General features: G+C 47.5%; 1 protein-coding gene across 2 annotated transcripts in view; it reads right to left on the bottom strand.

The window, feature by feature from the left end:
• Window positions 1-26,008, bottom strand: part of WDR93 (WD repeat domain 93) — a 43,299-nt gene that overhangs the window by 6,493 nt on the left and 10,798 nt on the right. Inside the window, exons 5-15 of one of the 2 annotated variants that reach the window (XM_047086522.1) lie at window positions 25,176-25,291; window positions 23,525-23,563; window positions 15,195-15,279; window positions 10,611-10,782; window positions 9,084-9,154; window positions 8,447-8,533; window positions 7,054-7,173; window positions 5,227-5,440; window positions 3,511-3,574; window positions 2,532-2,688; window positions 2,011-2,209 (exon numbers count right to left, since the gene is read on the bottom strand). In XM_047086522.1, the coding sequence (XP_046942478.1) occupies window positions 2,011-2,209; window positions 2,532-2,688; window positions 3,511-3,574; window positions 5,227-5,440; window positions 7,054-7,173; window positions 8,447-8,533; window positions 9,084-9,154; window positions 10,611-10,782; window positions 15,195-15,279; window positions 23,525-23,563; window positions 25,176-25,291 (1,324 nt within the window). The remainder of the gene's footprint in view (window positions 1-2,010; window positions 2,210-2,531; window positions 2,689-3,510; window positions 3,575-5,226; window positions 5,441-7,053; window positions 7,174-8,446; window positions 8,534-9,083; window positions 9,155-10,610; window positions 10,783-15,194; window positions 15,280-23,524; window positions 23,564-25,175; window positions 25,292-26,008) is intronic. The other variant, XM_047086523.1, reaches the window with a different exon arrangement.

Raw genomic sequence — 26,008 nt, 5'->3', positions numbered from 1 at the left:
CAGACTTCTCTCAAAATCAGGATTATACTGTAAACGATATTTCATAACCTCTCTCCATCTTTTGTTTGGAAAAATTTCAAACCTGGGGCGCCTGGGTGGCTCAGTCGGTCAGGCGTCCGACTTCAGCTCAGGTCATGATCTCACAGTTCATGGGTTCGAGCCCCGCGTTGGGCTCTGTGCTGATGGCTCGGAGCCTGGTGCCTGTTTCGGATTCTGTGTCCCCCTCTCTCTCTGCCCCTCCCTCACTTGCACTCTGTCTCTCAAAAATGAATTTAAACGTTTAAAAAAATTTTTTTTTTTAAAAGAAAAATTTCAACCTACATAAAAGTTGCAAGTAGTACAGTGAACCTGCACCTGTGGTCACCGATGGTGAACATTTTGCCTGGCTGTCTGTCTGTCTCTTTCTGTGAGTATTTTCCTGGGTTTCACTGGTTGTTGACATTTTCTCTTCCTCTCTCTAAATGTTTTCCTGGTCTGTGCTTCAAAGTAAGCTGCAGACATCACGATGCCTCACCCTTCAATTCTTCAGCTGTGTCTCCTCAGAATAAGTCAAGCCGTCAAGGGTCAAAGCAAGAAACTGCCATGTAAAGAACAGCCAAACGCTCTTGGTGAATCTCTAATCAGGGGAAAATGCCCAATGACCCCTCCTTCACCGTCCTCCCCCGAGACCCACAGACCATCTGCCTGTCCGGATGAATGGGCTGCCTCCTTCCAGGAGATACTGAAAGCCCCCCAGGCACCCCCACAACCGGAGAACCACAAGCAGCAGGGAAATGCAGCCTTGGGGATTCACGGCGCCACCTTGCGGTGGTGTTTAGAATTTCCCCAGGCACGAACTGGAAGTAACCCAGCATCCTTCTGGAACCTACCATTTACTGAGCGACCACCCAATGCCCAGCACTAGACGTGTATTATCTCTGGAATACCCACAAAACCTGAGGGCTGGGCACCATCAAAGTGTCCAGCCTGGCACACTGCAGGTGTTCAACACACCGGTTTTGAACAAAGGAGGAAACTGAGGCTCTCGGAGGTGAAGGCACTCACCCGAGGTCTCTCAGTTAGGAAGGCGTGGCACTGGATTTCAAACCTGAGTATCCTGGCCATTCCACTTCCTTCCTCTTGAGGCAAGAGTAAATAGAAAAAGGGGAAATGGTCGTAAAGGGATATCGTGGGGACTGGAGAGATCACAGAGTCTCTGAAGACCCTGGAAGTAAGGGGCCACCGAAGTCCCCCCCCCCCGCCCCAGGAGAATCCAGGGCTCCGCTGGTAACCTCCTCCTGCCAATAGTGCAATCATGCCAGAAACCATCAGCAAGAATTTGCAAACCGCCGAGATGAGTGGCGGATGGATTAGAAGAGACACCTGCTTCTCCAGAGCAGACAGAGCACAGCTCTTTATGCTTTTACAGCAGAAAGGGCCACAGGCAGAGTCCCCACGGGCCTGGGGGTCACAGAAAGGGGAGAGACGCGTGGCCGAACCATTTGTCCAGACAAATGGTTAAAGCCAAGGGGGCTTGGACCAGGGGCTGGCGACCAGTTTGTATAAAGGGCCAGATAGTAAATGAGGCGGGCTTTATGGGTCGTGTGGTCTCTGTCACCACCGTTCAAGTCTGCTGTTGTAGCACACAAGCAGCCATGATGAGACACAGCAAATGGGCCAAACCTGGCCCATGACTTAAGCCCCTGTCTCCCATGACTGGTGTCTGATCATCCAAATACAGTTTTACAAAACCAAAGAATCCAGAAAGCAGGAGGACGAGACAGTCTTGACGAGGAGAAAATAGCGACTGGCAGGCAGTCCTTCTTCTTTACCAGCCTGAATCTGGGGCTCCCTTTCCTGCCAACCCAAACGGGAAATTGGAGTGTGGCTCACGGGCTACGATATGGCGGTGTCCCCCACGGAAGGGGCAGTCGAAATGCCGGACGGATCTGAGCATCGAACACACTCCGCTAGTCCTCAACCCAGAGACAACCCCAGGAGCAGGGATGGGAAGCAGACCCAGGACTCTACCTCTCCTGGAGGAAATTCTCGCATCTTTTCTCCAAGGGCAACACCTGGGCGAAGGCCATGCTATCGGTCATGTCCGTTTGAGGAACGGTGCAAAGGTTGCAGATGTTTTCCAGGAGCGGGTAGGCCTCGAGATTAAAACAGAAAATAGAATTCTGGATGTCCTTGGCGTCGTCGGATTCAATTTCGTCAGGATGGTCTCCTGAGATGAAACAAAACACAGCGTTCTGCAGAGGGTTGACCTTTTCTGTGGGCTGGGTGGGCAGCTGGGGGCAGCTCTCTGCTGGTAAAGGCTGGGCCGTCGGGGCTGAGCTGTGAGGGGCTCCCTTGAAGGGGGGCCGCAGGAGTCTCTCTGGAATCCTGTGTTTTAGCTAAGTGCCTCGTGAGGGGCTAAGCAGCAGTGTCCTTTTGGCCTGTGGCGCAGGGTTGAAGAGCAGGGAAGAGATTGGGGGCATCACCCCGTGCTTTGGGAAGGGAGGGAGAAGGTCAGGCAAATAGCATCCCCCAGAGCCCCCCTCCCATACCTCGGAGCAGGAAACACGGGCGGTGCAAAGACACGACAAACACAGGCGTCCAGGGCACTGCCAGATGGTAGGTTCTGGGTGGAGCAAAGGCACAGATGATCTGGGGCTTGGCCACGTCCATGAGCTGCACAGAGCCGTTCCTGGAAAAGGTCAGCACCTGGGAAGCAAAGGGATGGCAACGGGGACTTCTCTGTCACCCCCGTTTGGAATAAGAGAGGCAGCTGGACATCCAGGCCAGCAACAGAGAGAACGGATTTGCTCGGGGAGCAGAGAAACGTGTGTGTTTACTTCTCCGGTGTCCCCAGCAGCAACAGGCCCTTTTCCAGGTGCTGTGTCTGATGCTGGGTGGCGCTCCCCACTCCTGCCCAGGCTTCTCTTCTGGCTCACCAGCGTCCCTGTCCAGGAGCTGGCCCTCCACGTGGCCGGACGCAGTGCCGCCGTCGGCACACGTATGCTTTCCTCCCCATCCTCGGAGACCCCGCTCCATCCCACGGCCCTTCCTGGCCCGGGTTCGGAGACCGGCCTCTCTCCTGCCTGGCTCCTTCCTCCCTGTAGGTGAACCTGCTAGATGCGCCTGATCGAATGGTCCTCCAGCTGCCACGCCACCTCCCCGCCCCTCACACTCCAACACCTGAGAGCGCGTCCTCGCCTTCTCTGCCCCGTCCTGTCGCTTCCTCCCGAAAGCAGCCCCCCGCCCCCACTGACTTCTGCAGGCTGAGGTGGTGACCCCTGTCTCTGTTCTGTGGCATCCAGGGCCCAGCGCATCACAGCCTCTCTCGTCTTCCAGGGCAGCTGCGCGGTGATTCGTCTGTCTTCCCAGCTGAACCGTGCGATCTGCGAGGGCGGCGGCTTGCTCTTTCGTCCCTGTGCGCCCCAAAGCTAGTCTAGTGCCTCGCACTTGACAGGCCTCCAACAAACAGTCTTTGAAGGGAAAACGAACACGCTTGCTGAAGAGGAGTGAGGGGCGTGAGGAACCTACCATGCCAGGTAAGGCTGGGACTGGGGCCACTGCACAGATGGCTTCGTCCAGGTACTTTACCGGCCTGTGGGGAACCAGACACATACACATTCGTCCTGGAAGGAGTTAAGGCTGTGCTATCCTCTCCTGGCACGCATCTAGGAGACACTCTTGTAAATAAGCATCGGGAGACCTGTCAGAGATGGTTCATAGTAGCAGACGCGGGGAACAGTCGCATTACCCACTGGTAGGAGAATGCCTTGTTGTGATATATTTATTATACGATGGGATGCGGTAGAGCCGGGAAGATACAGACCCGGCGCTGCATTCACCAACGTGTGCGACTCTCCTGAACAAGGCTGCAGAGCAAGTTACGGAATAAACAGCCCCGAGAAACAAGCTGGAGGATACACAGCATGGGAGTCCCTTTACGAATTTCCCAAATAGGCACAGCTAAACAACGCGTTACTTGGAGATGTGTGTGGCTGATTCTTACGGGAAAGCGAAGGAATGGATGATGAATTTTGGAAAACGACACAGTCGATTGAAAAAGAAATCGGCCGTGATATTTGGCAGTGACTCCCATCAAACGGTGGAGTCAGTTTCTCCACTGCCTGACTGCGGGTGTGGCCACGTGACATGCTTCGTCCACTGTGACGTGAGCAGAAGCTTGGAGAGTGTACGTTGCGGTTGCCCTCGCTTGCTGAGGGGACCCCTTAGGCTGTGGGGTGATGGAGGCTGAGACGGCCTGCAGGAGCCACCACAGGGAAGAGAACCAAGTGTCCTGGCCGACGGCCACCCAACTGCCACCTGTGCAAGGGAGGCTGTGCCAGACCGTCCGGCCCCCGGCCCAGCTGCCAGAGCCTGAGCAAAGCCAGTGGAAGGACTGGCCCAAATTGCTGGTCTGCGAGATCAGGGGCCGCACATTGACTTGTTTTCTGGAGCCATTAAGTTGTGGAATGGTTTGTTATATACAGTGACGATTACTAAGGGGGTAATCTATTTCTTTTTTTTAATGTTTGTTTATTTTTGAGAGAGGGAGAGAGTGAGAAAGAGAGAGAGAGAGAGAGAGAGAGAGGCAGAGAGGGGGGAAGAGAGAATCCCAAGCAGGCTTTGCACTGTCAAAGCAGAGCCCAATGCAGGGCTCGAACCCATGAACTTGAGATCATGACCCGAGCCGAAACCAAGAGTTGGATGCTTAACCAACTGAGCCACCCAGGCGCCCCGGAGATGATCTATTTCTGAAGGTTCATGATGGGTACAGGGGAGTTTCTCCCTCCCTCCCTCTCTCCTACTGCCCACTCTCTGTCTCTCTCTCTCTCTCTGTGTATATATATAAACACCCAAATACATATACACCTACATATATACTATACATAGTGTATATATAGCTATATCCTAAACATACACACGTATATATCGTATAGCTCATTTGCATGCATAAAGTATTTTCACAACTTCAGAAAGAGACTCTTGAGACAATTTAAAAAAGAAAGAAAGCCTCGAGGAAACTGATAAAAGGCGATTTTGGCAGAAATGACAAATGACGTGAAAGCTGTCATTGGTGCTGTCGCGCAATTTTGTGAGACAAGTTTTACACGTGCACATAAAAAAGACGGTGGGGACTTGGGAGCTCACAGGGAGGGTGCTGACTACAGAGCCAGGGGACTCCAGCTGGGGAGCTGGTCACTTTCGGCTGGCCGGTCGTTTGCCCCGTCCTGCGCTCAAGCCACTGACCTCTCAACCAGCACACTGATGGTGGGTTCCTGGGTCCCCCTGGCTGTCACCAGATGGACAGAAGAATCTGTGCACAGCACCACACATTTCATGTGGGATTTCAAGGGCCCCTCAGGATACACGTTCTGTCCCTGGTGGACTAAGTAGTATTTGAGGAAGTGAACACTCTGGCAGGAACATCCCTTGGGAAGAGCGACGACCCCAAGAGGGAAACCTGGAAAAACAATGGCACAGGCAGGTCAGTGAAAGGGGGAGGGCTGATGCAGCCTGGGTACAGGGTCTGTGACCAACAGGCACATGAGGGGTGTGAAGGCAAGATCCGGCAATGAGAGCCTTCTGGAAGTGAAGCCAGAAAACCCCAGTGCCCAGTGGGAGAGAAGAGCCCCCCTTCTAAGTATGGAGGGGGGTGGGGGATGGGGAAGAGCCCCGGGGAGGCGGCCAGAGTCAGTGCTGGGACAGAAGCCAGGTACGGAACCACAGCTGACCGTGGTGGGTCAAGGTATACCAGAGAGAAGGTGGTTCTCTGAGAAAAGGGCTTTTTTATGAGAAGGGTGTATATGTGTGTAGTCAAACGATATCCAGGATGTATCAGTATCCAGACAAATGAAAACAACCTATTGAGCAAGTGAATGTGAAATTATGAGCATTCTTCAGCCCTTTAAGTATCTTTCACTCTTGTAAGGAGACTGGGTGAGGAACCAAAATTCAAGAGGGCGCGTAGGGATGTTTATCTCCCCACCATGTGGGCCGAGTGCCGGCTAAACGGAAACCACCACCGAATCCTTCAGATGGAAATAGCCAAGGGAGGAAGGCACCTCACTGACCTGACAGAAGGCTCCCTGAGATGGCCAGTAGACAGGGAGCTCTCTCTGGTTCTCACCAGCGCGCTGGCTGGGAAGGCTGCCCACCTCTACTCTCAGAGGAAACACCCATCCAATTGTACAATGACAAACCCAGCGATTCAGTCATCACTTCTTTCTTTTTTTTTTTTTCCACGTTTATTTATTTTTGGGACAGAGAGAGACAGAGCATGAACGGGGGAGGGGCAGAGAGAGAATCGGAAGCAGGCTCCAGGCTCTGAGCCATCAGCCCAGAGCCCGACGCGGGGCTCGAACTCACGGACCGCGAGATCGTGACCTGGCTGAAGTCGGACACTTAACCGACTGCGCCACCCAGGCGCCCCAAATCACTTCTAAAAAAGTTAGGTAAGAGGGAGCCTTTCCCTCAGAGGCTGACCGATCGACTTAGGGAAACTAGACACCACTGATTTTCTGCACCTGCAGAGCTGGACCCGGGATCCTGGGACTCCAGGACTCTAGCAAGGTGCCACCCACCCAGCATGGCTACTGGTCTTGCACTGGCCACCGTACAGGTTTCTTAGCTTCAATAGCAGTGGGCTTCCTGCTGACCGAGGTGGGGGTGGGAGAGCAGGAAGACTTACTTAGTTTGAGAACTTGGGGGCGGGTGGGGGAGGGCCAGGGCTGCCCTACCGTCACATCCTGTGCTCCACGTCACCTCCCTGGAGTGTGATAATGAGGTAACTAACAGTCTTACTTCCAGGACCCGCTCCAGTGCGGGGCACGGGCACGGGGCGAGCGCTCAACCAGTACACGGGGATTGGGAAGTGTCAGCACTTATCGTTTTCAGTAAGTGACTGAATGAATGAGGGGAAGGCGGGACCGGCTCCCCACATTGACTTAAGAACACAGAGTAACTACCAGAAGGCCCAGAGCCTGCAGGAAACTCCAGAGCTCCCCGGGGTCTCATAATCCAGGGGTCTCATAATCCAGGGGTTAGACAGAGGCGGGGGCGGCGGGGGTTGCTCACCTTCTGCCAGGTCCCACAGTGTGAGCACGCCATCCTCGCAGGCCAGCACCAGGTAGGAACAGCAGCAGCTGAGCTGAGAGACAGCAATGGGTGCAGCACAGGGCCACACGCCCTCTGGGTCTAGAGGGGAGGACGGCACTCACTCGGCCGCCCCTGCCCCAGCCGCTGCACCCGCCCACCACCTTCATGCACACAGCTCACGGCCCAGACTAGTCTGCCCGGCTGGGACACGGGCAGGGGTACCTGCTGGGCTCTCTGCAATGCTACCTCCTTAGGACAGAAGAGCACGTCCCAGTCCTCTTGCACTGACGCTCACACTGAATGAGTACTTGCCAGGCGCTAAGCACCGTGGTAAGCACTGTATGTGCACCCTTTCGGTTAATTCTCGCAAGGGTCTGGTGAGATGAGTCCTGTTGGCACCCCTATTTCACAGATGAGGAGACCGAGGCAGAGAAGTCACCTGCCCAAGGTCAGAGCCAGTCAGTACAGAGGTTGAGATTAGAAGCCACACTGCCTGAGAGGGTGTTGGGAGGAGAGAAAATTCTTCCTTTGTACACTTTTAAACATTAAAGTATAATCCCTTTTTAAAATTTTTTAACAATGTTTATTTTTGAGAGAGAGAGAGAGAGAGACCGTGAGTGAGGGAGCAGGAAAGAGAGGGCGACACAGAATCCGGAGCAGGCTCCAAGCTCCGAGCTGTCAGCACAGAGCCCGATGCACGGCTCGGACTCATGAACCATGAGATCGTCACCTGAGCCGAAGTCAGACACTTAACCGACTGAGCCACCCAGGGGCCCCAAACATTAAAGTACAATTCTAAAGAATAATATCCGTGTACAGCTCAAGGAATTACCACAAAGTGAACCTGCTCACATAACTGCCTCCAAGAATTTGTAAAAACCAAACAAAGACCACGTAAGTGGTGGTCCTAAGTGCCTTTCAATTTCAAAAAGCTTTCACATACAGAAACCCTCTGGATTTTGCGATCCACGGCAAGCACGTGCAGTCAGCAGGGATGGATGGTGTGATGAATGAGCTCTGTGTTTCAGATGAGAAAACAGGGTTGGGGGCACGCGGTGACTGGCCTGGGGCTACACAGCTTGCGGGCCTTCGTTGGGCCGGGGCCGGATCCGGCCCCTGATGCCAAGCCTCTTTTTGCCTCAGCTGCCAACGGAGCCCTGTGGACCTGACCAGGCTTTGTCCCTATCGACCTATTCTCTTGGTGAAACGGGACCGCCCAGAGACAGAGCCTTGCGCTCACACCACAGGCCCTGAGCCACCTGCTTCTGCCTGCACAGCTCTGGTCCCCTAAAGTGACGTGTCAGTCACGTGCTCTCAGCTAAGCTGGAGAAGGACACGTTCTCAGGCAACTCCCATCTCAGCAGCCAAGTACCGGCTTTATCCTTCAGAGTTCGGTTAAGTGAATAGAGGAAGAAGTTGTGGTTTCCGGTCCAGTGTATGCCAAGGACACAGGCTACCCCTGGGAAAGAAGAGAGCAAAGGGGCGTCACATGAGGCAGCTGGGTACCCCCCGGTTTGTACGGAAGGTGTTTGCCCAAGCAGAAGTCGGTTTGCAGTCAAAAGTGGTGCGTTCTAAGGGGCAGCGCCCAGCAGAGGGGTGAGCCTCCCGGGGAGGAGGGCTGAGCATCCCCGGGAGGGCTGTTCCCACGGCCAGCTCGCCTTCCCCGGTGAGGAGGACGGTCACACTGCTCCTCAGCGGCTTTCACGTCGTCTAGATAATTCATGTCCTCTTGGCTGTCAGTGTTTGAAATAGCATGTTCTACACAGTGAGTTCATGTTCAGAAGCAGCCTGGCAGGATATGTGCTCAGACCCTCCTCTGTGGCCAGTCACTGCCTGAAGACAGCACGGCCTCCGTTATCAGGGAGTCTGGGCTGGGGCACCATGCGTCCAGACACCGTTAAGCGGCGACCTACTCTCCGCCTCATTGCCTCCCACCGTGCAGGGGTTGCTGGGGTGCTCCCCGAGTGGACCACCTGCCCAGGACAGCCACCTGCATCGTGTTCATTTACCCGAGGGGCTCTTGACGTCCGCTGGCATGGTGGTGACGCGGCCAGGAAGGAGGAAGTGGAACGTGGCCATACTGGGGGAAGAAAAAGAGACACGAGTCAGCCATGGCAGGCTCCTTGGCAAGGAGACACCCTGGCAGAGCCATGGTACTAAAACCAGAAATGGGTAGTTAGGATGGACCTTCCCAGGGATACAGGGCCATGAGCTAAGTCACATGGGATGTGCCGGCCCTGGTGGCCGCAGACCTGGGAAGTTGGTGAGGGCAGGCCAGGGCAGGCAGAGGCGCGGGAGTCACTCCCGGGCTGGGAACGGCACCCGGCACCCAGAAGAACCTTCTCTGTCCTTGGGGAAGATCCCCTAGTGACCAGACTTGGCTGCCGTGAACAAATGCTCCCTTATGCTGGGGGCAATCCAACCAGGGTGTGCTGATACGTCTGTCCTTAAGAAAAGAACAAACCAATTTCCTGATGTCTATATAGAGTTTGTAGCTTCTTGTGGTATAGACTCCCACTACAGACAGACATTACCCGCAGGTTAACAACCAGCCAGGCAGCATGCCCCTGAACCTCGCTGGGGCCCAGTTCAGGGCTCAGGTAGCTGCTAGGAGGGCGTAGCCCTAGGAGTTTGTGTCCTGACGTGAGAAAATTCAAGGTGCACTTGGCAGCAAGATGAGGGGTTTTTCTTCCTCTGTGAAGCAAGAATGTTCCTGGTTCCTGAGCTCCACGGTAGCTGTGAAGAGAGCTAGTTCCTAAAACCAGCTCCACCAGATCCTTCAAAGCCTTGGGCTCGGTTTTTACAGCCACAGCAGGGGATTCCTGAGCCCATCTGCTGCCTGAGGTTACAAAGTAAGGTATTTTGGTAATTCTGCGTTAATATATTACACTGAGAAAGACTGGATGGGAATGGAGGAAAATGTGAATAGTGGCGACTTTTATTTCTGTCTTTAGGATCTTCTGTGTTGTCTAGATAATCAGGAAAGAGCTTAAAAAAAATTTTTTTAATGTTTATTTTTGAGAGAGAGAGACACAGAGCGTGAGCGGGGGAGGGGCAGGGAGAGAGGGAGACACAGAATCCAAAGCAGGCTCCAGGCTCTTAGCTGCCAGTACAGGGCCCTGATGTGGGACTCGAACTCACAAACTGTGAGATCGTGACTGGAGCCGAAGTCAGCCGCTTAACCGACTGAGCCACCCAGGTGCCCCATCAGGAAAAAAGTTTTTAAAGAGAAGATATACATAAGATTGTAAAACGAACTCGACTTCTTCTCCTCTCCATAGATGTCTGTTCCCTCTTTGAAATCCACATGATCAGCCTTTGTTCTAACTCTCTTTGAACAATCTCCACATATCTTTTCAAAAAATCCAAAATTCTTGGGAAAATCTCCCAAACCAGAAACAGCTTTTAATTCAAGTGCTTGGGTTGATTCCTGTGTGTGCCCTGAGAGGAGACACTCTGCCCAACCCCCACCCCCCACCCCCCACCCCGGCTCGAGGGGAGGGAGGAAGAGGGAGCCGGGCCTCCTTCCTGCTCACCTGAGCCGCTCCTCCCCCCACTCTCCGTCCAGGTACTTCTTGAACAAGGCTTTGAAGATGGCTTCCTGCTGCTCCCACTGAGTGTCCTTGATGAAGTGGTTCTGCCCTGAGCCCAGCCCATAGCAGTCCTCAATCTTTGCAAAGACTTCCAGGGGGCTTTTAAATGTGGTACCTAGGTTGAAAAGATCCCAGAATTGGTCAAACCATGGGACTTCCCCCTTCCTGATTTTCCCTTCCTTCCTCCACACTTTCCAGTTTCCTGCAGAATCTCTAGTCCTCAAAAATCCATCTGGGAAGCCAGCGTTCAGTCTTCTCCCCGCCTCTTTCCTCGCCAGGCGGCTCAGCGAACACAGGCTGAGGGCAACCGCCCTCCCCCCTCCTCCTCCTCCTCCATCCTCACCATCACTTCCTGTTTCCAGATGCCCGGATCCCCAAACGAGGCCAAAGAAAAGTTCACGAGGTCACTAGAGACCTTAGATCACCGTTGCCGTCTTCCCAGCCCAGCAAGGCCCCAAATGTGCCAGTTGCCATCACTACTGAGCCGCTGCTGCAGGGCCCACAGAAACAGACGGTCCCGGCCTCTACCTATGTTGACGTCTATCCAACTACCTTCCTTCAACCATCTCCCTTCTCTGCCAGTGACTTTTCTTACCATTCCCCTTCCCCCCCAAAACCTTTCATTTCCTTCTTTTTTCAACTGTTCCTAAATCCACAGTAAAACTGGGTCATTTATTTTCTAGGTTCCCACCCCAGCTTTCAGATGGAGGGTGCCCAGGAGGCCCCCGGTGCCCAGGTCTCCTTGGCCAGAAGCAATCATTGTTACTCATTTCTCACATAAGTTCCTATAGGGAGACCACCTTTGTATCAACAAATGGTAGCACAGGACACACTAGTACCCCCCCCCCCCAAGTGTGGTTCCAAGATGAGCAGGGATCTGAGGGGCTCAACCGGAACTTGTTAGAAATGCAGATTCTCAGGCCCCAACCCCAGCCTGCAGAAACACAAACTGTGTGGCTGGGGCGCAGCATTTTGGGTTTTAACAAGTTCTCCGGCTGAGTCCGATCCAGCTGAAGTTTGAGAATTGCTCTTTTACACCAGCCCCCTTGCATTTTCCACTCACAAAAAGCTTGGAGATCGCTTCCTTTCAGTGCCACAGACCTTCCTTATTGTTGCTTATTTTCATTTACTAAACCTTTTTCTTACTGTGAAATAGAACACGCTCAGCAAAGAGCATTAAAAAATATATATCTTGGGGCACCTGGGTGGCTCAGTTGGTTAAGCGTCCGACTTCGGCTCAGGTCATGATCTCGCGGCCCGTGGGTTCGAGCCCCGCGTCAGGCTCTGTGCTGACAGCTCAGAGCCTGGAGCCTGTTTCAGATTCTGTGTCTCCCTCTCTCTGACCCTCCCCTGTTCATGCTCTCTCTCTGTCTCAAAAATAAATAAATGTTAAAAAAAATTTAAAAAATATATATATATATATCTTTTTTTTTATTATTTAAAAAAAATTTTTTTTTCAACATTTATTTATTTTTGGGACAGAGAGAGACAGAGCATGAACGGGGGAGGGGCAGAGAGAGAGGGAGACACAGAATCGGAAACAGGCTCCAGGCTCTGAGCCATCAGCCCAGAGCCCGACGCGGGGCTCGAACTCACGGACCGCGAGATCGTGACCTGGCTGAAGTCGGACGCTTAACCGACTGCGCCACCCAGGCGCCCCTATATATATATATATCTTAATAAATTATTACAAAGCAAATGTCTGTCTCCACTCAGGTCCAGAGACAAAACATCACCTGCTCCCTGGAAGCTTCGCAGGGGCCCGTCTCCAGTCACAACCTCCTGGCGAGAGCAGCACCCATTCTCTTGGCTTTTCCATAAGCACTGCAGTAAGTTTGTTTTACCTTTGCTGTCTAAATGTGCATCTAAACGAAAAAGCTCTGCTTGGCCTGCTTCTGAGCGTTACACACGGATGGAATTATGAAGTTAACTCTGTGTCTGCCCTCTTTTTCTTAATATTGTGAGATTTGTCCATTTGGTTGTGGACGGCTGCAATTTGTTCCTTTTTATTGATAGTATTCCATCAAGTGAATACATGTTCTCTTGTTGATGGACATTTTGGTTGTTTCATGATTGGGGCTATGGAGAATCATGTCACTGTTACCATTCTTGTACATGTCTCGCATTTGCTTGCACACCTGTCAGGTATATACCTAGGAGGAGGGTGACCACTTCACCCTGGTTTGCTCAGGAGTTCCCTAGGTTTAGCTCTGAAAGCCCCACATCCCAGTAGACCAACCCCTCAGTCCCGGGCAAGCTGGTACGGTCGGTCACACTGCCTCCGAGTGTAAGTGCTGGGTCTCAGGGTATAAATTACCCACATCACTGGATCAAACCAAACTATTTTCCAAAGTGGTTGTGCCGATTTTCATTGCTAACTGTAGTGTACGGGAGGCCTGCTTATGATACATCCTCACCAACTTGGTATGGCCCGTCTCTTTTAAATGTTGCCCTCCTGGTGGGTGTGGAGTGGTAGCTCATTATGGTTTTAATTTGCATTTCCATGATAACTAATGATGTTGAGTACACACATTCATCTGTTTATTGGCCATTTGAATAAGCTCTTGCCTGTTTTATACTGGATTATCTCTTTTTCTTAATAAGTTGTAGGAATTCTTTATATATTCTCAGTAGGGACCATTCCTAAGTTTTATGTGTTTTGCAACTATCTTCTCCTATGGGGCTGCTCCTTCATGCTTTTAATGATGTCTTGGGATTACTAGAAGTCCTTAATTTTAGTAGCCAAATTTGTCAAATTTTTCTTTTATTGTAAGTGCTTTTTGTGTTTTGTTTAAAAAGTCTTTCCCTATGAAATCATAAAGATACTGTCTTATATTATTTTCTAAAAGCTTTACTGTTTTCTCTTTCATATTTGCTTCTATGGGTCGTCTGGAATTTATTTTTGTGTATGGTGGGAGGCAGGAGTCGAGTCTCACTTTTGTTTCCGTATGGACAGCCAGCACCATTTATTGAAATGACCATCCTTTCTCGCCTCCTCTGTAATGTCAACCTCTGTCAGTTATCAAGTGTCCATTTATGTCTTGGTCTGTTCTGGCCTATCATGTTTCATTTACCTATTTTTCTACTATATTCTGTATACTATTTCTATCTATATTTCTATATTCTCTATATATTTCTATCTACTATTCACTTATCTATTTTTCTTTTTTCTTTTTTTTTTTAATTTTTTTTTCAACGTTTATTTATTTTTGGGACAGAGAGAGACAGAGCATGAATGGGGGAGGGGCAGAGAGAGAGGGAGACACAGAATCGGAAACAGGCTCCAGGCTCTGAGCCATCAGCCCAGAGCCTGACGCGGGGCTCGAACTCACGGACCGCGAGATCGTGACCTGGCTGAAGTCGGACGCTTAACCGACTGTGCCACCCAGGCGCCCCACTTATCTATTTTTCTATTGTGTCTTAATTACTATAGCTTTATAGTAAGCCTTTTTTTTTTTTTAACGTTCATTTATTTTTGGGACAGAGAGAGACAGAGCATGAATGGGGGAGGGTCAGAGAGAGAGGGAGACACAGAATCTGAAGCAGGCTCCAGGCTCTGAGCTGTTAGCACAGAGCCCGACGGGGGGCTTGAACTCACGGACCGCGAGATCATGACCTGAGCCGAAGTCGGACACTTAACCGACTGAGCCACCCAGGCACCCCTTATAGTAAGTCTTGATGGAGCAAATCATGTCATCGTGTTCTTTTACAAGAGTGAATTGGCTATTCTTGGCCTTTTGAATTTCCTTCTTTGTTTTTGATAGTTGTAAAGTATTCCTTTGGATGAGTGTACCAGATTTTATTTAATTAGTCTTTTGCCTCTATAAATAATGCTGCAGTGAACATTCCTATAGATATATCTTTGAGGTTCTGGGCAGGTATTGAGAGGATATACTGTATCCTCTGCCTACAATGGACTTCTCCTCTGCTCCTCTTGACCTACTCCCACTTGTCCTTCAAGTCCTTCTCCCTCCGCCCCCACCCCCCCCCCCCGGCAAAAAAAAGACCTTCCCAAATGTCCCTTCCTTTGATAAACCCTCTGCCTCCTCCATAGGAAGAGTTGGTCACTCTTTCCTCTATGTTTTCATGGTCCTAAATGTTCCCCATTGCTGCACTTACCATATCCTACAATGCCACTTTCCTCTTATTCTCCCTTGGTAGAACAGCAGCTTTTGGTATGGAAAAGGTGTCTTACTCATCTGTGTGCTTGGTGCTTCATTGGCACTCAGCAAATCCTGATGAGTGCATTAACACAGGAATATAGAAATGGATGAACTCCAGCTAGATGCCTGTTTTTCCTGATTTTCCAATTCTGTTAGTTAACTATGTCCTTGTAATATTTATATTTTTGTCCTTAGATCCCAGAGCTTATGACTTTTAAAAAAATTCCCTTCTCAGAACTATATTTGTAATTTAGATATTGCTGCTAATATCTAGAAAAGATGGGAAATTTGGAGGAAAGCAAAGAAAGAAAAAAACAGAAATTAATATCAGAAATAAAAAGAGTATTAGTTGAATTATACTAACCTGTAACTGGTTTGGGTGGTTTGATCTTCATTATGTGAACTGGCAGACTCAACTTAATGTCTCCTCTAAAACAAATGTTTATATCCTACAAGAAGGAAAAGGCACAGCTAATAAGCCAACAAAGGAGATATAACAGAATCATTAAAAACACATCCCAAAAGAAGACAGAAACAGAGGGAAAGGAAGAAAAACAGATGTGACAAATAGGAAGTAAATAGCAAAGTGATTTATTTCAATCCAAATGTATCAACAATCACATTAAATATAAATGGCCTAACTACCCAATTAAAAGGTAGAGACTGTCAGACTGTCTAAAAAGGTAAGACCCAGGGTGCCTGGGTGGCTCAGTCGGTTAAGCTTCCGACTTCAGCTCAGGTCATGATCTCATGGTTTATGGATTCCAGCCCTGTATTGGGCTCTCTGCTGTCAGGACAGAGCCTGCTTCAGATCCTCGGTTTCCCCGCCCCCCCTCCCCCCCCTGCCCCTCCCCTGCTCTCTCTCTCTCAAAAATAAACTTAAAAAAAAAAGTAAGACCCTGTTATATGTTGTCAAAAAGAAACTCATTTTAAACACAAAGACACCAATCTATTAAAAGCATAGTAAAAATCCATCTTGTAAAACTAATCAAAGAAAGTTGGAGTGACTATATTAATATCTGACATAATAGATTTCAGAGAAAAGAATATTAACAGGGATAAAAATTCACTGAATAATGATAAAATGGTCAATTCATCAAGCAGACATAACATTCCAAATGTTTATGCCCCTAATAACAGAGCTTCAAAATACACAAAGCAAAGATTCATTGAAGTGAAAGCAGAAATAGATAAATCTGTAATCTTAGATATTTGAATACTCCTCTCGCAATAACTGATAGGACAGACAGATAATCAGGAAGAATATAGTAAGGCTATAGAAGGAAAAGCAGACATAAATAACTTGACTAACAGCAGCAAAATACACATTTTTTCAAGTGCATGCAGAACAATTACCAACAACATAAACCATAATTTGGGCATAAAATCTTAAGAAATTTAAAAGGTTTCAAATTATATGAAGTATTTTGTCTAGTCACAATGGAATTAAATTAGAAACCAAAAAAAGAAAAATATCTGGAACATCTGCAGTATTTAGACACTAATATACTTCTAAATAATTCACTGGTCAAACAAGAAATTTTAAAAAAAGCAAATAGGAAATATTTTGAAGTATTTTTAAAAATGGGAACATCCCTTGGGGCGCCTGGGTGGCGCAGTCGGTTAAGCGTCCGACTTCAGCCAGGTCACGATCTCGCGGTCTGTGAGTTCGAGCCCCGCGTCAGGCTCTGGGCTGATGGCTCAGAGCCTGGAGCCTGTTTCCGATTCTGTGTCTCCCTCTCTCTCTGCCCCTCCCCCGTTCATGCTCTGTCTCTCTCTGTCCCAAAAATAAATAAAAAACCTTGAAAAAAAAATTTAAAAAAAAAAAAGGGAACATCCCATCAAAATATAAAGAATGCAGCTAAAACAGTGCTTAGATGTAAGTTTATAGCACTAAATGCCTATAGCAGAAAAGAAGATCTCAAATACATGACCTAGCTTTCTGCCTTAAGAAACTAGAAGGCAAGGAAAAGCTTAAACCAAAAGTAAGCAGAAGAAAGGAAATAATAAAAATCAAATTGGAAACTGGTCAGATAGAAAACAAAACAAAAATGTGGAGACAAAGAAATAAAAAACTGGCTCTTTGAGAAGATTAATAAAATTGACAAAACTCTAGCCAAGCTAATTAAGAAAAAAAAAAAAAAAAGAGAGAAAACACAAATTACCACCATCAGAAATGAAGAAAAGGACATCAAAACAGATTTTACAGATAATAAAAAGATAATAAGAGAATATTAACCACTTTAAGTCAATACATTTGATAACTTAGGTAAAAATGGACAAGTTCCTTCAATGACACAAAATACAAAAGTTTGCTTAAAAAGAAAGACTTGGGGCGCCTGGGTGGCGCATTCGGTTAAGCGTCCGACTTCAGCCAGGTCACGATCTCGCGGTCCGTGAGTTCGAGCCCCGCGTCAGGCTCTGGGCTGATGGCTCGGAGCCTGGAGCCTGTTTCCGATTCTGTGTCTCCCTCTCTCTCTGCCCCTCCCCCGTTCATGCTCTGTCTCTCTCTGTCCCAAAAAAAATAAATAAACGTTGAAAAAAGAATTTTTTTTTTTAAAAAAAGAAAGACCTAACCAGGGCGCCTATCTGGCTCAGTCAGAAGAGTGTGTGACTCTTAATCTCGAGGTTTGAGTTGCAGCCCCATGTTGGGGGTAGCAATTACTTAAATAAAAACTTAAAGAAGGTGGGGCGCCTGGGCGGCTCAGTCCATTAAACGGCCCACTTTGGCTCAGGTCATGATCTCACGGTTTATGAGTTCAAGCCCCGCGTCTGGCTCTGTGCTGACCACTCAGAGCCTGGAGTCTGCTTTGGATTCTGTGTCTCCTCCTTTCTCTGCCCCTCCCATGCTCATGCTCTGTCTCTCTTTGTCTCTTGATAATAAATAAAAATGTAAAAAAAAAAACAAAAACAAAAACTTAAGGAGAAAGAGATGACCCTTTGTCACTAAAGACACTGAATTTATAGTTCCACAAGGAAAACTCCATGGCTAGATGGCTTTACTGGTAAATTCTATCAAACACTTTAGGAAGAAATAATACCAATTCTACACAAACTCTTCCAGAAAATAAAACAGGAACACTCTACTTATTATATGAGGTCAGCCACATCCTGATACCACAAGCAAAAGATGTTAGAAGAAAATAAAATTGGGGCACCTGGCTGACTCAGTCAGTAGAGTGTGCAACTCTTAATCTCATGGTTTTGAGTTTGAGCCCCACACTGGGTGTAGAGATTACTTAAAATAGGGAGGGAGGGAGGGAGGGAGGGAGGAAGGAAGGAAGGAAGGGAGGGAGGGAGGGAGGAAGGACAGAAGGAAGGAAGGAAAGAAGGAGGAGGAGGGAGGGAGGGAGGGAGGGAGGAAGGAAGGAAGGAAGGAAAGGAGGAAGGAAGGAAGGAAGGGAGGAAGGAAGGAGGAGGAGGGAGGGAGGAAGGAAGAGGGAGGGAGGGAGGAAGAGGGAGGGAGGAAGGAAGGAAGGAAAGAAGGAAGGAAGGGAGGGAGGGAGGAAGGAAGGACAGAAGGAAGGAAGGAAGGAAGGAGGAGGAGGGAGGGAGGAAGGGAGGGAGGGAGGGAGGGAGGAAGGAAGGAAGGAAGGAAGGAAGGAAGGAAGGAAGGAAGGAAAGAAAACAAAAAATATCCTTCATGAACACAGATGTAAAATTAACAAAATATTGGCAAGTTAAAATCAGTGAGTTAGGGGGCGCCTGGGTTGTTCAGTCGGTTAAGCGTCCGACTTGAGCTCAGGTCATGATTTCACATTCCCTGAGTTCGAGCACCGCGTTGGCTCTGTGCTGACAGCTCAGAGCTTGGAGCCTGCTTTGGATTCTGTGTCTCCCTCTCTGTCTGCCTCTCCCTTGCTCATGCTCTCTCTCGCTCTTAAAATAGATAACATCAAAACAAAAGAAAACAAAAATCAGTGAGCTAGATCCATTATGAACAAGGAAGGGGAATAATGTAAGAGACAGATTTTAATTTTCATATTATAGGAGAAACATATTTACATATATCTATAGTTATATATCTACACTAATAAATGACTTCTGACTGAAATTGGCTCAAAAGTTTTTGAAACGGACTAATAACCATAGAAGAAATTGAAAACATAAGATTTTTATAGACCTAGAGGTAAAAAAACAAAAAACAAAAAACGACATCCAACTTTCTTTACAAGGCTAGCATAACACTAATACAAAATTGTGTTAAGAAATCCACAAGAAAAAAAAAAACACCACTATAGGCCAATATCATGTTTGAATTTAGATACTATCTATGAATATAGAACTATCAGTTTGCTTTGCTGGTATTTTATTTAGGACTTTAATATTAGCAAAACACACTGAAGTATAATTAAATGAATTATTATCAAGCATGGATTACCCAAGAATGGAAGTAAGAAAGTTTTAGAGTACCTGAGTAGCTCAATCGGTTAAGTGTCCAACCTTTGATGTCAGCTCAGATCATGATCTCACGGTTCTTGAGATCAAGTCCCGCTCTGGGCATTGTGCTAACAGCATGGGGGGTGCTTGGGTTTCTCTCTGTCCCGCTCTCTCTCTGCCCCTCCCCCCCTCTCAAAATAAACATTAAAACATATTTTACAAAGAATGTTTCAACATTAGAAAATCTATTAATGCAACCTACTACATTAGCAGATGAAGGAAGAAAGCAGATGAAGCAGATGAAGGAAGAAAGCTCTTCTCAAAAGATGAGGAGAAAGTATTTGGTCAATGTCCATTCCTAATTAAAAAACAAACAAACAACAAACTCCTAGCAAACGGAGGCTAGAAGAACACATGCTTATCTTGATAAAGGATATTTATTTCAAACACCTAGAGTAAGCTTTGGGCATAATAGTCAAACAGTTGGAGGACCCCTGTTATATCCTGGATAGTCTATCACATCATGACTATTCAGCATTTTCTAGAGATCCTAGAACATAGAACAAGGCAAGAACAATAAATAGGAGAAATAAATACTTGAGAGAGGAAAAGTTGTCAGTATTTATAGTTATGGTTGTCTAGCTGGAAAATCCATCAGTGTCAGCTGGCAAACCATTAGAACTTCAGTAGAAAGGCCAACAGTCCTGAGACTAGGGTAAATAAAGGAAGTGAGGCACTTTCAGGAGGCACTCACTCTTAGGTGCCCACCCCCACACTTGCATGACCCCAACAGTGTCTATGTTTTGCTGACCTCACCGTAATCTTGGCCAAATATAAGATCAACATACAAAAATCGATAGCTTCCCTATGTACTAGTGTAGAGGCCATTGTCATCATTTTGGCTATCCAGCCCTCAACATCTTTTCTACCTTGAGGGGACTCACCTATGGTGTGAGTCTGGGAGAATCTGTCTCCCTCTAAGGAACTGAAGGGACCAGATTCTTCTTTCTGTCCCTTGGAGGTTAGGGTGTTGGCACATGACCAAGGCTCAACCAGCTGTGTGCTCCTGCCTGGGACTGTGACTCTTGAGGAAGTGACACAGAGATCCGGAAGCAGGAGAGAAATTATTCACAGTGGAGGTGGCCATGTCAAGGGCCCAGTGACAGAGCCGTCATGGAAAGCCCAGCATCACCTTTGGTGGCTGTGTCTCTTGGGGGGGTGGTGATGGTCAGGAGTAGTGGTAGTGGAGTCCTGGCTACAATGTTTTTACTGCCTACCCTCCCTTGTGCCTTCCAGTTCTCTGAAACTTGATATCCTTACAACTTCTTTGCGCAAATGAGTTGATGAATACTGATACAGCATCGGATCAGCAATAACTAACTAGAAAATATAGATGGTAGTGTGAACAGGTAACATTTAACGCCTCTCCTTCCTGAAACCCCATGAAAATGACAGGAAGGTGCTTTTTAAAAAAGGAATAGGGGTGCCTGGGTGGCTCACTCGGTTAAGCGTCCGACTTCAGCTCAGGTCATGATCTCACGGTTCGTGGGTTCGAGCCCTGCGTTGGGCTCTGTGCATACAGCTCAGAGCCTGGAGTCTGCTTCTGTCTCCCTCACTCTCTACCCTCCCCTCCTTGTGCTCTGTCTCTCCCTCTCAAAAATAAAAATAAACATTCAAAAAATAAACTCATAAGGAATAAGAGAATAAAAAGGAAACAAAAGCAAGAAAATTTTGGACTTGGGAAGCAGGTGGCAAAAAGATTTAGCAGACCCAAGAAAGATCTGAACCAGTAAGGGAGAAAGCCTGGGAGTCACTTGATTCACATCACAAAGGCCCTAAAGACTCAAGAAAATGGCAGCTCCAGGTGTCTCTGGGTTCAACAGGATTGGGTGAAAATCTCTTTAAGACGCTTTTAAACTCTTAAGACTCCCTAACTGCAAGTAGCCAACAGAATGCAGTTAAAGTTTACATACTGAATGTTGAGGTCACCCCTCCCACACCCCAAGGCATGTTCCCCAACCGCCTCTGCAACTCAGGTGAGAGCTGGGTTGTTAGAGTAAAGGCAGCACCTGCGCTGCGAGGTAAGCGGGGCCTCGCCCACGTCCTTCCCGGGGAGCTGCACCCAGCCTGTGGGCGCCACGCGCCATAGCTTTCCCCGGTGTCTGTGAGCATCTGTGCTTCCTGTCGATTTATCTTGTACATACATTAGCAAGCCTAAGAGAGGTTATTTTGGGGGTCTGGGAATGCTCAAACGTTGTCCCCCGTAAGTTAGTGGTAATTGCTTCTTCACTTTACCCCATGTTGGCTTAGAAAGGTGTTTCATAGGCACTCTCTACTTAAGGATAGCTGAGGAAACAGACAGGAGCCTGTCCCAACACTGCAGCCCAGCTGGGGTACCCTTTAGCAAAACCGGTTAACAAGCCCCACCCATGCCCACAGGGCTGGCTTCCTGTCAGTTTCTCAGTGACCCCTACCTTTTGATAGGAGTAGAGAGCCAAGTGAAGAAAGTATCTGTTTGGAAAGACAGAGACCAAAACAAATAGTAGGGAAAAAAGCAACTTTGGGGAAATAGACCAAACATGGAGAAGAAACATCAAAAATTATCATAAATGTTTTTAGGAAAGTCACTAACATTTATGAAAGAAAGAAAAGAAAAGAAAGAAAAAAGGGGGAGGCTCTTGTAAATGAAAATATGATAGCAAAAATGAAAAACTCAGAGAGTGGAGACACTGAGCAGATGAGCTCTCCCCAAAGGTAGAACAACAACAAAAATATGGAAAATAGAACAGAAAATACACAATAAGGTCACCCCGCTAGCACGTGGCATTGACAAGATTAGAATCCTGGCAGTTTTGCTCCAAAGTTCATTAAGGTCTTGGTGCAGGCAGATGAGTATTTTAATGGAATAGGATAAAGAACATAGAAATAAAATAGGAATGATAAAAGGTCACATTTCAAAACAAATGGGAAAAGATGACTCAAAAATATTTGTGTGACAATTGGCTACTTAAAAAAAACAGATGAAAGTTGGCTCCTTCCTCACTCTGTTCACAAAAGACACTCCCCTATGAATTAAAGAGGGAAATGTCAAAAATGAAACTCTGAGATTATTAGAAGAAACCACAGGAGAATTTATTTATAACCTTGAGGTAGGGAAAGCCTACTTACGTGCGATGGGTATAAAAAAAAAAAAGAAAACTCCAACTGCATCAAAACTTATAACTTCTTTACAACAGAAAAGCACATAAACCAAGGAAAAAGGGAAACAAACTGGAAGAAAATATATAACGAGCAAGTAATACAGGCAGGCAATTCAAAGAAAACCTCAGTGGCCAATAAAAAATATGAAGAGATCAGTGAAAATTACATGAGATGCCATTGTATTCCATTAGTTTGCACCCCCCCCCCACACACACACACTGGAAAGCATGGTGTGCTCTCGGCCTCAAAGGGAGAGCTGGGAAGCCCCCCGCCCCGGGGAAGCCACTCTATTCTCTAAGGTATCCCAATACAGAGATGAAGCCCCCCAAGAAACTTGGCTTGGTGGAATGGGCTGTTATTTTGACAGGGGCAAATTGGGTTTCATGGGACCTGAGTATATACATTTTAGGGGCCTCTGTAAAAGAAAGAACACAAAATTTTCAACACAAAATGCCCATGGCCACCCTAATACCACCCAATATGGGGGGAAATGTGACAGGGGAAGTTTGAGTGAAAACAGACAGTGTTCCTAAGTGACTGGTTAAAATATTACTTTTGCTAATTTTACAAAAAAATGTGAACACAGCGGTCAGACCCCTCACAGGGCCTTGGAAGGGGCCATACAAGTGAGGGGCCCTGAAATTTAACCCCCTGTGTCTTCTTGGAAATCTATCTCTGGACAACTGACTTGGGTCAATTATCCTCAAGGATAGGGGACAATTCTCCATGGATGAGGCATGAGATTAAGTCACAGAGTATCTGAAAAGAGTGCCCTGTTGGAACATTTCACTAGTATACTTGATATTTAAAGTAAATTTCAAGTCAAAATAAAAATCTATAGCATGCGACTTGAATCTGTCTCCCTGGAGATTTTCTTTGAAGTTCCTTACCATTGGGGCGCCTGGGTGGTTCAGTCGGTTGGGCGTCCGACTTCGGCTCAGGTCACGTTCTCACGGTTCACGGTTCGAGCCCTGCGTTGGGCTCTGTGCTGACAGCTTGGAGCCTGGAGCCTGCTTCAGATGCTGTGTCTCCCTCTCTCTGGCCCTCCCCTGCTCACGCTCTGCCTCATTCCCTCTCTCAAAAATAAACATTAAAAAAATACATAAAGTTCCTTACCATTTCCAAATTATCTGAAGTCACAGAGTCAGGAGTATTCTGAGGAAAAAAGTGAGAAATTAATTCATAATAGGCTTGATGTACGTCCCCCCACCTCCTCTGACTCTCTTTCTTCCCCTGTTACTGTTGGCGGTAGTGACCTGTAGAAACAGAGGACCGATATTTGTGTGGTCCTCTGGCCTGCAGGATTTTTAACACACGATCCGTACTGTCTAAGATCTTAAAATGTAGTAGGGGAAACTGGAAATAATGATACGAGCAAAAATGAATGAACAGAGGTAAGGAGATCAGTCAGGAAGCCATTATAAAAATCTAAGTCGAAGTGAATATTCCTGATTGGCAAAATATATTGACGATGTTGGCAATTTTATTTAACCAACTCTACATGTAAGTCACAGTACCAGGACTATCCCTGGGACTGGTGTTATTTGGTTGGTTCTCAGTTATGGAAACTGAGTGAATTATGGTGAGAAACATCTCCTTTCCAAGGTAGTTTTCCCAGTTGGATAATAAATTAAGCCCTCAAAACGTATCTTTTGGATACGGAGTATGATACTGTGTAGTTGGTTAATAAGGAGTAGAAGGTGTGTTCTTAACAGTCCAGAAAATTATCATCTAGTTAATTAAAAAAAAAAAAAAACCTTTCATGCACAAAAGGATAACTAAAATTCAAGGTAGTATATGGGGAAATGCCAAAAAAGAGGTATAAGGAATAAATTCTGTAAGAGTTTAGAGGAGGAAGATCTCTGGGCTGGTAACTCTTCCAGTGATCAGGACTACACCCCTCTTTGAAGACATTCACTGGGGAGAAAAGGCATTTGTTTGAAGCCACTCAGTGAACTCAGTGGTGAATGTGAGTCTCAAATTCACTCTCCTATATTAATAAGTTCATAAGTCTTTTGCACCTGATACAGTGTGTTTTAAAAGCTCACCCAATTAATGTTGCTGGTTAAAAACTAGTAAGTGCATATTGGATGGATGAGCAGATCAGGTCTCAGAATAATATTTACTGAGGAACTATATTTTAAAGACACAGCACAAGGTCCACATATAATTAAACTGAGGTGGGGGCCTGTGCTGGCTCAGTTGGTAGAGCATGCAACTCGAGGTCTCGGGGTTGTGAGTTCGAGCCCTATGCTGGACGTAGAGATTACTTTAAAAAAACAAAAAATAAAAATAAATAAACTGAAATGGTAGAACTCCTGATTTCTAAGAATGTGAAAAATATATATACTGTATTCCCATATATCAAGAACAACCTGTTTATACCATAATCTGGGAAATTCAGTGGAATGCAAGGCATGAAAGGATTATTTCAGCCCAGATGGGGAAAAAAATTACCAATGAGGCAGGAGTCAGGATAAAAGATGACCCCCCCACCCCCCGAAATGCCTGGGAGCGGCTTTGGTGCAGAGGCGACTCTCAGACCAGAGACAGAGTGGGGCTCCCACTGCTGAAGACACCTCTATTTTTTAATATCTCATTTTAACCAAAGCAAATCGACTTTGGAGTCGTGGGCCGGAGCACCTGCTGTCCTCTCCTACAGCCTCTGTAGGGCCCCCTTCATCTTGAAATTCCAAGGAGGATTTAGTTTGGATGTGGGTCAAGGGTAGGGAGAAACCTATCCGTGGGAAAGGGAGATGTCTCCTACCAGTTGCAACTGTCTGACTTTCTTCTTTGGATTTATAGCAAGTTGGGGGTGCTCCACTTCTTTGAGCCAAGACTCCTTGGGCAATCTGTACACATCCAGCCAAATCTCTCCGGCTCCTGCATTGGGAAACCACGGACCCGTTGAGCAATCACGAGCAGGCGAGAAGTCTCCTGTGAGGGATGGCCTGTCTTCTCAGAACCCCTGGCCCAGAGACCTGCTGGCGCCCTCGGAACGGCAACTTTGACAAACGGAAGGAGATGTCATTGCAAGTCCTTGCTCCTGGAGAGCTGGTGAGCCCCGACCGACGGGCCTCTGCCACCTGAAGGAAACAGGGCTCCTCCCACTCACAGCGCTGATATGACTGTTTTTTAACCAAGCTGCCTGCTCTGGCCGGTCCCCATGTTTTCTAGGCTCCAAATGGTAAATTCCAATGACATTCTGTCTTACAGCTTTTCCCGTCTGGGGAGGACGGTGGTATAAACAGCCTCAGTAACTGAGAGGGGCATGGCTAAGGGCTAGAATTGGGAGAGATCGCTCAAGAGCATTCTCCTGGCTGATATTAGAGGAAGTCACAACCCACAGAAGTGGCTGTGGGGCTTTAACTCATCATAGAAACGCACTCAGCTCCTATCCGGAATTCCCGTCAACCTGGGAAGGCTTGCTTTCCCATGGTGTGGGCATCTGGCCCAGTGTCTCCTCTAGAAAGTAATCATCTGGACACCTGGATTTCAGACTTCCGCCCCCCAGTCCTGTGAGAGAATAAATATCTTTGGTTTTGAGCCACCCGGTTTGTGGTGCTTGGTGGGGGCAGCCCCAGGAACTACTAAAGAGTA

Source organism: Lynx rufus, unplaced genomic scaffold (genome assembly GCF_022079265.1).
Source record: "Lynx rufus isolate CCGP_SWC_20201006 ecotype Redwood Valley unplaced genomic scaffold, mLynRuf1.p SCAF_21, whole genome shotgun sequence".
Taxonomy (NCBI): domain Eukaryota; kingdom Metazoa; phylum Chordata; class Mammalia; order Carnivora; family Felidae; genus Lynx; species Lynx rufus.
Note: the sequence above shows the minus strand (reverse complement) of the source record. Positions and strands in the feature narration are given on the sequence as shown.